Source organism: Cynoglossus semilaevis, chromosome 3 (assembly GCF_000523025.1).
Source record: "Cynoglossus semilaevis isolate Cse_v1.0 chromosome 3, Cse_v1.0, whole genome shotgun sequence".
Lineage (NCBI taxonomy): Eukaryota > Metazoa > Chordata > Actinopteri > Pleuronectiformes > Cynoglossidae > Cynoglossus > Cynoglossus semilaevis.
This window is the reverse complement of record NC_024309.1, coordinates 15,855,963-15,868,467: the sequence shown is the minus strand read 5'-3', so window position 1 is coordinate 15,868,467 and position 12,505 is coordinate 15,855,963. Positions and strand designations below refer to the sequence as shown.

Sequence of the window (12,505 nt, the reverse complement as noted above, 5' to 3'; positions counted from 1 at the left end):
CATTACTATCATTAACTCAGTCCATTTTCTACACAGAAACTCATTCAAATGTTTTCTGTGTGTGTTTGTTTGTCTGGACCAGGAGACAAGCAGAGGAGAGACGGTGGAGGAGACGGAGCAGAGTTTAGAAGAGCTGATGGCTCAGATGAGGAAGTTGTAGATGATGTTCTCGTGTTTACTAACACACCAGAACCGTCCACCGCTCTGGTTCCAGACCTAATGTCCCCAGAGCTGATGGTCTGGAGAAAAGTCAGAGACTGGTTCCATTAACGCACGATTAGAACCAACAGCTGAAGGAAACATTTAATTCTCCTCCATAATCACACACTCGGCTTCATGAAAACCTGGTTTAATTTTCTGCTGATAAAATATTTATTAAAATGAATACGATATTCAAAATACTGGTTTGTTTTTGGTCCCTGTCCATTTTTATACACAGACATTTAAGTAAATCACAGTCGTATGTTTTAAAAAAAAATACATGTTCAGGATATATTTGGCAGTGAAAAAAATGGACTTTCAGTCAGTTAATAAGATTGACACTAGTGGGTAAATATAAATGACATCACTGGTTAAAAAACTTCAACTTTTGAAGTATTTATCTTCAAAAGAACTTCACACTGGTCCGTTTGGAAGGAAATGTGTTTTTTTTTCTGCTAATATTATAATAACAATAATAACATTAAATAAGAACAACATGTTAAACTGTGTGTGTGTGTGTGCGTGTGTTAGTCAAAGACAAAATAACTGAGTAAACCTGAGTCTCAACACTGACTTCACAGATTAATACAGTGGGATTACCAATCTGGAATAATCCTCCCTTCATTTTTCTTATTACTTGTTTTGTTGTGGGGGGGGGCAGAAGTTTGAGACCCCTGATGTAAGGAGTGGGTGAATTAGAAAACTCCCAGAACCCCCAGGTGTTAGGAATTTAAACTCGTCACCTCTGGACATGTGAGACCGGAGCAGGGCCCCTCAGACTGAAGGTGTCTCCGCTGGAGGAGTGGCGTGACGGGGCGTTACCACACACCAGCGACGGCTCCGCCTCCTTTATCTCCATGGCTCGTTTGTAGAGCTCGGCTGCCTTCTCGAAGTCTCCTCGTTCATAGCTGTTGAAGAAAAAGTCGGAAAAGATCCGTTTAATTTCAACACAGATTTAACGACGTCGGTGTTGATGATGAAACGGCGGTCACCTGAGCACGGCCAGGTTCTTCAGGGTCTCTCCGACCCTGGGGTGCGATCGGCCCAAACTGTCCTCGTACACTCTCAGAGCGCGTTCGTACAGAGGCAGCGCCTCGCTGTGTTTCTTCTACCAACGACAGACATCAGACAGTCAGACAGCCAATCAGAGGCAGATATACAGCTGTGAGTGACCGTCCAGTCAGGTGATCTCACCATCTGACAGTAGATCACAGCCAGGTTGACCAGAGCTGTGGCCACACTGGGATGTTTGGGTCCAAAACTTTTTTCCCTGATGTCCAGAGACAGTTCATACAGCGGCACCGCCTTCTCCAGCCGCCCCTGCACAGAACACATGTTCACAGACAGGAAACACCAGCCGCACACGTGGAGGGTCAAAGGTCAGACGGGTCTCACTCTGCGCTTGTACAGCATGGCCAGGTGCTTGAGCGTGTAGGCCAGCGAGGGGTGGTCCGGAGACAAGGCCCTCTTCCGGATGTCCAGCGCCCTCTCGTACATGTCCTCGGCCGTCTCGTACTCCCTCCTCTCGGTGTGCAGCGCGGCCAGGTTGTTGAGGGACTGAGCGCAGTCTGGATGATCTGGACCAAGGACTCGCTGACGCATCTCCAGAGAGCGGCTCAGAAACACCTTGGCTGCGCTGGAAGCGTGAGAAGACGGAGATATTGACAAACCAACAGACCCGGTTCGGTGGTCAGTGAGTCGGAGCGGAGCGGGTTCTTACTCCAGGTTGTTCTGGAGGTAGTACAGAACCCCCAGCTCATTCAGGGTTCTGGCACAGTCCGCAGAATCTGTCCCCAACGTCAGCTCCTCCAGCTGCAGCGCTCGGCGCCTCAACAGAGTGAAGCCGTACTGAAAGACGGCGTTAACACGCGTTAGCTGCTGACGGCCGACGATGACATCACAGGCTGGGTCTGGAGGAAAAGGTACTCACCATGTGACCCTTCTGACGAGCAGTCTTCTGACGAATCTTCACCGACCTCTTCCTCAGCCGTTCTGCCTGTTCGTACCTGGGAGAAAAACAAAGATCAGGAAGGAAAATCGGACTAAAAAGATACATTTATTTGACCAGAAAATGAGGCCCAATCAGAACGCAGCGCTGAAGTCCTTAAAATATTAACATCAGGTCAAACGTAAAGAAAATATTTACCAGGGGAAAAAAAATTATTCTGAAAATCTCTCTTCAACATTGAACTTTTTACTTGTTCTGTTTCTGGTACAACACGGTGAGCGACTCCAGCTCTCGGGCCACGCTGGCGTGCTCGCCACCGTAGGCGTTCTCGCTGATCTCCAGGGCCTGTTTGTACAGCTGCTCCGCGTTTCCGTACTTCTTCCACTGGACGTAGACGCCGGCCAGCTGGTGGAGGGAGCGGGCCACGCTGGGATGATCTGGGTCCAGGGCCGTCTCTCTGATCTCCAGGGACCTCTGCAGAGGGGCTACAGCCTGGAGGAGGACACAGACAGTAGGGGGCGCTGTACATGGGCAGTTAGGATGTGAAAACACCAACAAACATCTGGCCCCGCCCACGTGGGCAGCGTCCCCACCTGACTGGGGAGGCCCAGGTCTTTGAGGAAGCGTCCCAGAGTCTCGTACAGGTTTGCCAACCGGGTCATGCCGTCTTCGCTCTCACAGCTCTTCTCGTAGTGTTTCAGAGAGTCGAAGTACTCACTGGCCATGGAGCTCTTGTCTTTACCAACGTACTGCCAGTAGGCCAGCAACTCAGAGAAGTGACCCCTGCAGAACAGAAGGAGGTCAAACCTGCAGCCCGGGTCTGGACGTCAGGACCAACATCCTCCACGACTGACAGGGAGTTAGTATATTATTGAGGTGTATATTAACCCTTTACCACCCTCCTCCCAGACTGTTATCACCCCCCCTTTTATTCACAGTAGAGTTGTAGAATGTCATGTCAATAATCACGGCGTGAGCTTTGGCGCCCTCTGTCACAGCAGCGTTGACTTTGGTTTTTACCGTTTGTAGAGATTCTGGGAAACAAAGAGGTTGAGGAGGCTGAGCTGGAGTTTGGAGCGGTCCTCCTGCTGCTGCAGCAACCAGGGGAGCTCATCTGCCACACGCCACGTCACGCAGTCCTGGCTGCACGCACACACACGCACACGCACACACACACACACACGCACACACACGCCCACACACACACACACGCACACACACGCCCACACACACACACACGCACACACACGCCCACACACACACACACGCACACACACACACGCACACACACGCCCACACACACACACACGCACACACACACGCACACACACACACGCACACACACACACACGCACACACACGCCCACACACACACACACGCACACACACACACTTGTGTGACTTGTGACTGGTCCGTTTTCCCACAGACAGAGGAAACCTCACCTCAGTTGTTGGCTGAAGTAATGGACCAGTTTCTCCCTGTAGGTGGCGGTGTTGCTTCCTCCACCCAGAAACTCCAGCCTCACAGCCTCCCAGGCCTGAAACAAGTCCACACAAACCAGTGGTTTCCATCAGGCGGTCTCTGAACATCATGTGACCTTAGGCGTGAGTGTGTGTGAGCAGTGACCTGCAGGTGCAGGAACCTGATGAGGCCGCAGCGCAGGGTGACCACGCACAGTCGGCTCAGACGCAGCAGCATGGACGACAGCGCCGGTAAGTCCAGGTCCGGGAACAGATCCAGGACCTCGGACTCACTCACTCCGTTATGACTGGCACAAGCAAGACACAGAATCTGGAGGAGACCAAACAACCTGTTCACAGGCTTGATGATGGGAGGAGCCTGTGACCTACAGCTGTCAATCATCCCCTCAGGATGATCGTTGATGATTAGGGTGATTTTTATGTTAAATATTCACATTTTACTGTTATTTAAAACTCAATTGCTTGTTGTGACGCCCCACGTCCACTAGAGGGCAGTCAAACCAAATCTGTAACATTTGCATCAAACGTTACCAACTCCATATAATTCGATCAAAGGGAAATAAACACGAACCTCTCTCATGATATGACGCTCCCGGTCTTTGCTGAGGGAGCTTAGCGCCACCTTGAGGGCCAGGCGATACAGTGACATGGTGTCCATACACTGCAGAAACTGCTCCATGCTCTTCTCTTGTGACCAGCAGGGTCTGCTGTTGAGCACCAACACAGTCAGGTCAACAAGAAACTCAGAATAATGTTTTTGTAGTTAAAGGATAATTACAACAGCAGAAAAATAAAACAATTTTAACTTCAAAGATAACGTTGTGTTCCAGTCTGGACTGTCGACTTGTGAACTTGTTGCATTGTTTCAATGACAGCCCAAAATATCGTTACAAATGTAAGTGTTTGTGTAAACCTGGAGGTTTGGACCGACCTGATGATCATCCTGGACAACAGCGTGACGTACAGTGCATTACAGGTGGTTGCCGAGCGACAGTGCCTTTCCAGTTTCTTCTCCTGTAACAACAATAAAGTGGTGTATTCTCAGGTGACACACACACACACTCTCTCACACACACACACACTCACATGGTCTCTGCTCAGTTTCAGGTCGATGCTCTGACATTCGGCGTTGACGATGCTGCGGACCTCTCTGGGACTCAGAGGATCCAGGTGGAGTGTGGGCCACAACCTGAAAAGACGGGCTACTGCATTATCAGTGGTATTCATACCCAGGAGTACGTGTAGTACTACGTGTTAGTGACTGTATCAGAGGAGTGACCTCCAGGCCTGTGGACAGGTCTCCACGTTGACCGACACCACCACTCTGACGTTGACGGGCAGCGGGTCGATCAGCCACTTCATGTGTCGCTCTGCCTGCTGGGAAAAAAGAGAAAAAACAATCCAGTCAGAAGTTTGTCTGAGTCTGAGCGATAAAACTTTTAGACGGAGGTTACGAAGCCCAGCTCGTACTTGGATTTGGTCGATGGAGTCGATGATGATGATGATGTTGCCTTGATGTCGCGCTGAAAGTCTTTCGAGCCAGCGAGGAAACTCCTCCAGGATCTTACTGGGCTCCATGGACAGACCAGAGATGGACCAGAAATGCTGCAGCAGCTACGGAGCAGAAGAACAAATACACAGTCATCACTGTAGTACTACTGCAGTACAAGGAGGCAGCGCCGCGTACTTTCACAGTGAGGCGTTTGATGATGAGAACGGGCTCGGAGCTGCTGGACAGAGGACGACCCACGAAGTGGTAGAGGAACAGAGTGTTGGGAGACTGTTTCTGCTGCAGCTCCATCCTGGAGGAGGAAACAGAGCCGTGAGTGGAGGAGGAGCAGCGGACACCCTGAAGGCTCTAGAGGGCGCCACTACCATTTGGAGAGCAGGAGAGATTTTCCAGAACCAGGACCACCAGACACCAGCAAGGGAGGGGTCGGAGGGGGGGCAGCTATCATGTCATTCAAACGGTCTATGTACTGAGCAGAAGAAGAGACGAGAGTTATAGAGAAAAGTCCAACACTTTTAGACTGCCCCCCCACAGCCCCCACGGCCCCCTACCCTCTGGAAGCCCAGCTGAGCGGCGGTGCTGCTGCAGGCCTGCTGATACGCTTCGATCTGTTCCTGTTCATCATGCAGGTCCCACAGAACGTCTCCAGAGTCTTCCTCTCGTCCCTCCTCCAACCCGGAGTCCTTGGAGTCCACGTCAGCTCCTTCCAGGCCCAGCAGTTCCTGTGAGGACGGGACGGGACGGGACGTGAGTGAAGGTTGGAGGTGGAACAGCGAAGAACGTCGTCTGAACGTCCACACTCATCCACCTGTTTGATCATCTTCTCCAGCTGCGTGAAAATGAGCGCAGCTCCGTCCTCAGCAGAACCACCGTGGTCCACCACCTGGGCCACAGACGCACCACAGACAGACAGCGTCAGACAGCCCTCTAGTGGATGTTTAGTGAACACACACACTGGTCCTCACCTTGATTTTCCCGGCCTTGTCTGCAGCGTTGATCCTCTCCAGGATCTGCCTGGTGGCCCCGGTCAGACCCTGGTCATCTTCAGTCCTGAGGTAGAGCACCAGGGGGTGCCCTTCTGGGTTCTTCACAAAGGCCTCCTCACAGTCCTCCACTACAGAGCTACACACACACACACACGAATATTGTTTTCAATCAGGGTCACTGAGGAAGGGAACTCCCCCGAGGATAAACCCGCGGCTCCGTGCACCTGGACACCGTAGACTTCAGAAGCAGCACACACACGGAGCTGCGCTCGATCTCCTGCTTACGCTCCACAACGTACGAGTCGGCGGTTTCCTCCTGGAAACACACGTTCAGGTAGAAGTGGCCCAGAGCCTCACACAGCCGCCGTAACACGGCAGAGTGTTTCTGAAACAGGATTAGACAGGTGAGGCCCAGAGGGCATTCTGGGTAAAACGGTCAGGTGTGTGTGTGTGTGACTGTGTGGCTGAACTCACCTCAGTGAAAACGTCCATCTCAGCCTTGGTCTCCTGGGTGAAGATCCAGTAGCAGCGGACTGTGTTACTCCACAAGGCCTGAGGGACGTGGGGGGCGACCTGGAGCAGAGTGGCCACTGCAGCATCCCAGTCATCTGACAAACAAAACACACAACTGTAGAACACGGCTGGAGGCAACTGTTGCTGCAGAGGTCGTTCCTGTAAGAACCCCCTGCAGGCCGGGATCGGAACTGAACGGTTCCTGTCCTGAAGCGTCTCGTTCTTCTTCTCACCTCTGCTCACGTTTGCAAACGGTCCTTCCACGTCGATCAGACTGTGGGCAAACTCTGGGCCCCGAAAGGTTTGCTGCAACTGCATCATGCTGCCCATAGAGGGCTCACTTCCTAGGGCGCCGCCAGTCCAGTACTCACACTGTGTCCCCGCAGCTACAGGGTAAAGTAAATTAGACCAATGAGAACAAAGTAAAGCATCGAGGCGTACGGGGTCGACTGAGTCCGACCACGACTCAGACACCACACGGTCCGGTTGGTACCAGAGTGACGCGGCGATGACGTGGTTCCGTCCCTGTACTCACCAGTAACAGTGGTCTGATCGTCATCGGAGTCCGAGTCGTTGGGGTCGTACACCTGAATTCCCTGAGCCTGCAGCTGCTGCAGTTTAGATTCCAGATCTCTTTTGGCACGAAGAAGATCCTGGATCTCCTTCTCTTTTGTCTCTCGGAATATCTGGTGGTTATGGAGCCAAAGGTTCAGAACTGCCGCCGACGAGGGTCGTCTCCGTGTCACTGATTAGGATTTTTACCTTAAACTGTCGTTTGACTTTGTCTCTGTCGTGTTCGAAGGTGGAGGCTCTCTCCATGGCCTGATACTTGGCTTCCAGAGCGCTCTCTTTTTCCCGAAGGATCTTCTGGTAGGTTTTCTGCAGAGCCTGAAAAAAAAAGCCAATAACGTCAAAGATGCTGTGGAACAGAAGTGGCGTCCAAGGCTCAGTCCAGTCATTTCACCTGCAGTTCCGCTCGTAGCCTCTTGTTTTCCTCATCCAGTTTGGCTTCCTTCTTTTGCATGGACGATATCTCGTTGTTCTTGCTCACACGAAATATTTCATATTCTTTCCGTAGCCTCTCGTATTCCGCAGCATACTCCAGGTCCACGGAACCGGTGGACTTGAAGCTGGCTCCAATCACCCGGGGTCCTCTACGGAAGGAACTGCGAAGGAGTCTGGCCTTGGGTTTCACCTCCACCGGGATCTCACAGGCCTCCCCCCCCTCACCTCCGTAGCCATCTTCAATCACTTCTCCTGGGCTGACCAGAGAGGATGCAGTGCCCATGACGGCAGCCCAGGATTGAAGACTCACCGGAGACCCATGTCTGGTCCTGAGAGACAAAGACAGGACTGGACCGAGGACTGGAGCTGCCTCTGATTGTTAGAACCACAGCTGAGTCTTTGTTGCTCTCCAGTGAGTTGACTCTTTGGGTCGAAGACACAGAAGAAATAAAACCAAAAAACATGAATATGTGTGTGTGTGTTTTAGAACATTGACCAAAAAGGAGGTAATGACCGAGGACCGCCTGTTTCTGCTGGTACCTTCGGAGCTGGTTCGGGTTTGAGGACGGGCTAAAACCCTCTCGACCCGGGAGACACCGCTGACAACGTTATATAATCAAAGTTGGGAATACTAACATGTCATCAACATTATCTAGTTATAATCACACGTCACTAGTTTAGACTTTGTTCATACGCTGCACTTTTTTTGGGAGAAAAAAGGAAAACTTTACAATAGCTGTTCTCCCAAAAAAAGGAAAACTTTACAATAGCTGTTCAAAGTTAGCCAAAGTTAGCGTAGCGCGAAAAAATGTTTTTCGACTCGTTTGGGCTCAAATACAATCAATAGTTTTTGTAAAACTGGAAAAAATAAACTTTAAACTCTACCCTGAAGGCCACTCCACAAAAAATCATTAGAAAATAAAACAAAACTAGATATAAAAAAACAAAAAAAAACACTTACCGTCCAGATCGATCACAGCTTCTTCCTGGCTGCCTTGGTAACAAGTCCCTGAGACGGAAGCCGGCGGGACAAACTACAGAAAGGCGAACTATAATTTCAGATGATGAAATGATGACATTTTCACTCATGTGATTGACGCTTGGCTATTTCATGTTTGTAAATCTTTATATTACAATTGAATTACTTGATTTTAAAGAGCTAGAGTCATTAGTAAACATAGACTTAGTGCTTTCTTTACAATTTGATTTTCCTATATTATATTTAATGTTTATATGTAGGTGAGTATAGAGATAGATCGATATTTAATATATCATATCAAAACATTTAATACATTTTAATAATTTATTTAATGATACAATATTTAATAATCTTAACTTTTTCATAAATAACATTAATAACATTTTTTTGGCAGAAGTGATTAAACTGTGATGGAGCTGCTGGAGAAGACGATCATGGCTGGTGACGGTGGAGGATGGACCAAGTTCTGCAGAACCTGAAGAAACATGACTGTGGTTTCTGTATCTCTGACCAACCAACCCTGACCCTGGGCCCACGTGTGGAGGAGGACCAATAGGAACACAGAGTTGTCAGTGGAATCTAGTACTAAAGTACTAAGTACTAAAAAGGTAAAGCACCAGTGACCATCCATGACATCACTGACCATCCATGACATCACATGGTGTGAAGTTCCCGCTCACTGGAAATACAGATCCACCAAAATAAAAGAGCAGACCAGTGATGCCTTACAAGCATGCACTCCTTTATTCCTGCTACTCCAGCAACAGTTTCATGAACTTTATAACCACGTTGCTCTTTTATGGTAGGATTTAAAGCTTTACAAAAAGACAGAGAGAGAGAGAAGGGGGAGAGAGACAAAGGGAGAGAGGGAGGGAGAGAGAGCAATATATTTACAGAAACCTATCTGTGCAAACACTTCTTCTACATCACTCTCCTACAGGAGCTGAAGGCATGCAGACAAAGAAACTTTGGTGTGTTAACAAAACCACTCGTCTCCTCAGTAGAAGCATCTATGTACACACACACACACACACTCTTTTAGTACAGTTTACACCTGGACAACAACCACTCATGTTTCACACCCACTCACACCTGGTGTTAGTCGTGATGACCTGTCAACACAGAAGTCATCACACACACAGTTCATCTGAGTCTAAGACGTCTGTGAAGGTCAGGATTACAGACATCAAAAGCATTTACAGGACAGGGAGATTAAATAGACTAGGATTATTTAATCTCTGCTTCTGAAAAATAAAAGACAATTTTACAGAGTACTCTGTTGTGATTGTACATCAACTTTAGATTCTCTTTTCATAACAGTAGCTACGGCAAGAAAAATAGATTCTCAACACCAAAGGAAAACTTTCCACTTCCTCTACAACGTGGAAAAATCTATAAAGTTTTTATTTATTTACTTTTTAACATCTGGTTCAACCCCGAGTCGGCGAATCCAAATCGACATTTGAACCAAAAGACAGAAAAATGAAAGTTGATCTAGTGAGAGAACGCCAGTGTCGGTGAGCAGGACCAGAGTGACGGAGTGCATCATTTAAAACCTTTACAAAAACACTAGATAAACAGGTCAACAAGGTGACTGAACAAAACACGACCAGCTCTACCTGCTGTGCACTTTACCACAGGGGGGCGGTACTGAGGCTAAGCCGCGTCCTTAGCCGACGTGACCGTCGGGATGCAGGATTTGCCGCTGCTGCCGTTGTGCGACCGGTAGCTGGTGAAGCTGGGGGTGTGTATGGTGCGGATGCTCCTCCCACCTTGGCCCAGGGGTGTGGGCGACAGAGGGGAGGGAGAGGAGGAGGAGGAGGAGGATGAGAATGAAGAGGAGGAGGAGGAGGAGTGCACTCGACCATTCTGAGTCTGCGAGGAGAACGAGAGAGCTTTACCTGTGTGCTGTGAGGGAGGGGGGGGTTTGAGGGATCCATTAGACAGGGAGGGGATGTGGGAGGAGGGGGGGAGGGTGCTGGAACGAGGAGCGTTAGAGGACAGGATGGAAGACTTTGTCACAGAGGAGGAGGAGCAGGGGGGGTTAGTGGGATTAGTAGCATCTATGGTTTGAGAACAACTGCCTTTGTTAGCACTGGGATAAAAAGCAGGGATTTTAGAAATGGGACCAGTAGGGGGAGTAGTTTTATGATCCCCTCCAACTCTTTTAGCACTTCCGTTAGCCTGCAAACAGAGATGCCAAGACAAACACTGGTCGTCAAAACAGGGATTTACTGAACAAAATACACAGAACAGCAGGACGATGTTAAAATAAAACTACAAGTTATGGACACAGACACTGACATCACTGACATCACTGACATCACTGACAACGGTACTAAAACACAGAAGGTCTTCGACCACTGGGTCACATGACAGAACTCAGGCTGTGTTCACACTCATGGCTGGTCCTGAGCAAATAAGAAAACGACCTGGGGTCAGTGAAGGTCACACAGGGACCCGACCTGGTCATCATCTGGACGTCCATGACGGGACAGAGACAGTCCACCGCCGGGGCGGTGATGCTGTGAGTCAATAGGGGGCGGCATGCCATATTCTTATTCGTATGTAACAAAGTCTAAATAAGGACTTCTTCATCTTAACACTGACGTTTGAACGACTGCGTCACGACCGTGCGGCTACGTAGTCACAACGATGCTAACGATGCTAAGTGCTGAGCTCAGATCTAGCGCTGGTGGTCGTCGCCTCCTTCTGTCTTGTATTTGTCAGTCACACGACCGTTCGGGGTCGTACTCTGTGACATCACTCGTGTCTGTTCTCTACCTGGTCGGTGATTGGTTTAAACACAGACACGCCCACTGGTGAACCAACCAGCGTGAACACAACCTGAGAGAGAAGTTACCGCTGAAAAAGGACGACGAGGGTTAGACAGCGCGGTGGCAGACAGGAGCGGCACCTCCCCACACCACCTGTGGGTGGAGCAGTTGTTAGGTTTTTCTCAGGAGTTCAGAAAGTGGCACACGAAGGAAGGACAATGTTAGGGGGGACACCGGGGTTAGGAGGGAGGAAGGGTGAGAGCAGGAAGACAAGGAGACAAGTGGGTCAGTGTTCCACTACCACTAGGGGCAGTGTTTGGCAGTCGGGTTAAGAAGCTGTGCAGCCGTGAGGTGCGTAGAAGAGCAAAGCTGAGGAAGAGTCAGTGAAGGTGTGGTTTTGAACAGAGCCTCAAGCGTCCGGTGAATTCACACACACTGTAGGAACTGGACATGTGACCACGAGTCCACGCCGCCCGTCGCTGCCACTTTCCTGCTTATGTTTGCGTGAAGTCACCCACACAGTGTGGACATGCAGAAGCTGAAGGTAAAGTGATGTTATGGAGTAACAGTCAGACATGCCTTCTGGTCAGAGCAGACCGGACAGAAACGTTAACAGACGGTCAGCGGCCATCATGGAACTCATGTCTAACAGCTCTGGTCCCAGACACGGTTCTAGAGTTCTCGTGTTTCCGACCCTACGTGTGTGTCTGTTTCCTCTGCTCTCCCTACAGTAAAACTACCTGTCGGTACTGCCTCTGAGCCTCCTGCAGTTTTTGCTGTTTTCCTGCTTTGTCAGATGAACCCGGCGACTGCCTGGTCTTCGCTGACAAAGGGACGGGCATCCGACTAGTAGGGGAAGCGACACTGGTGTTCTGCAGGGGATCCAAACGAAAAACAAAAGAAAAATAAAATAAAAGAAAGAAAGAAAGGAAAAAAAACAAAGACCATAAAGGAAGTTTGAAAAGTCAAGACAGTCACAGATCAAAACCATTCATTTAGGACCTGAACCATGGACACCAGTGAGAGGACATGCACCCAGTCGGACCAGAACCTTCTACTGTACACATGCAGTCAAGAGTGGGGGACACCCCAGAGCCCTGTGAG

General features: G+C 49.6%; 3 protein-coding genes across 4 annotated transcripts in view; 1 reads left to right on the top strand and 2 right to left on the bottom strand.

The window, feature by feature from the left end:
* uba5 (ubiquitin-like modifier activating enzyme 5) overlaps window positions 1-400 on the top strand; it is a 2,836-nt gene extending 2,436 nt beyond the window's left edge. The window contains exon 12 of the mRNA XM_025054358.1: window positions 57-400. Within this exon, the coding sequence (XP_024910126.1) occupies window positions 57-160 (104 nt within the window). The 3' untranslated portion in view covers window positions 161-400. The remainder of the gene's footprint in view (window positions 1-56) is intronic.
* On the bottom strand, window positions 349-8,096 carry nphp3 (nephronophthisis 3). 2 transcript variants are annotated; one of them, XM_025054353.1, is made up of 27 exons: window positions 7,605-8,096; window positions 7,403-7,528; window positions 7,176-7,326; window positions 6,874-7,026; window positions 6,602-6,735; window positions 6,352-6,512; window positions 6,107-6,263; window positions 5,950-6,024; window positions 5,693-5,863; window positions 5,507-5,610; window positions 5,319-5,433; window positions 5,102-5,245; window positions 4,911-5,005; window positions 4,718-4,820; window positions 4,563-4,645; window positions 4,203-4,338; window positions 3,777-3,941; window positions 3,593-3,687; window positions 3,170-3,292; window positions 2,743-2,932; window positions 2,400-2,641; window positions 2,132-2,207; window positions 1,922-2,049; window positions 1,597-1,837; window positions 1,396-1,521; window positions 1,194-1,309; window positions 349-1,109 (listed from the first exon to the last, which is right to left on the bottom strand). In XM_025054353.1, the coding sequence occupies exons 1-27, from the start codon at window positions 7,926-7,928 to the stop codon at window positions 941-943; spliced, it is 3,903 nt and encodes a 1,300-aa protein (XP_024910121.1). In that variant the 5' UTR covers window positions 7,929-8,096; the 3' UTR covers window positions 349-940. The 2 variants fall into 2 exon arrangements, with proteins under 2 accessions (XP_024910121.1, XP_008306578.1); XM_008308356.3 differs by having other exon boundaries at window positions 4,911-5,008; window positions 7,605-8,095.
* Window positions 8,097-8,937: 841 nt separating this feature from the next.
* The window catches only part of kiaa1217 (KIAA1217 ortholog), a 48,947-nt gene continuing 45,379 nt past the window's right edge, over window positions 8,938-12,505 (bottom strand). The window contains exons 21-22 of the mRNA XM_025054357.1: window positions 12,142-12,273; window positions 8,938-10,808 (exon numbers count right to left, since the gene is read on the bottom strand). Coding sequence (XP_024910125.1) covers window positions 10,281-10,808; window positions 12,142-12,273 — 660 coding nt within the window. The 3' untranslated portion in view covers window positions 8,938-10,280. The remainder of the gene's footprint in view (window positions 10,809-12,141; window positions 12,274-12,505) is intronic.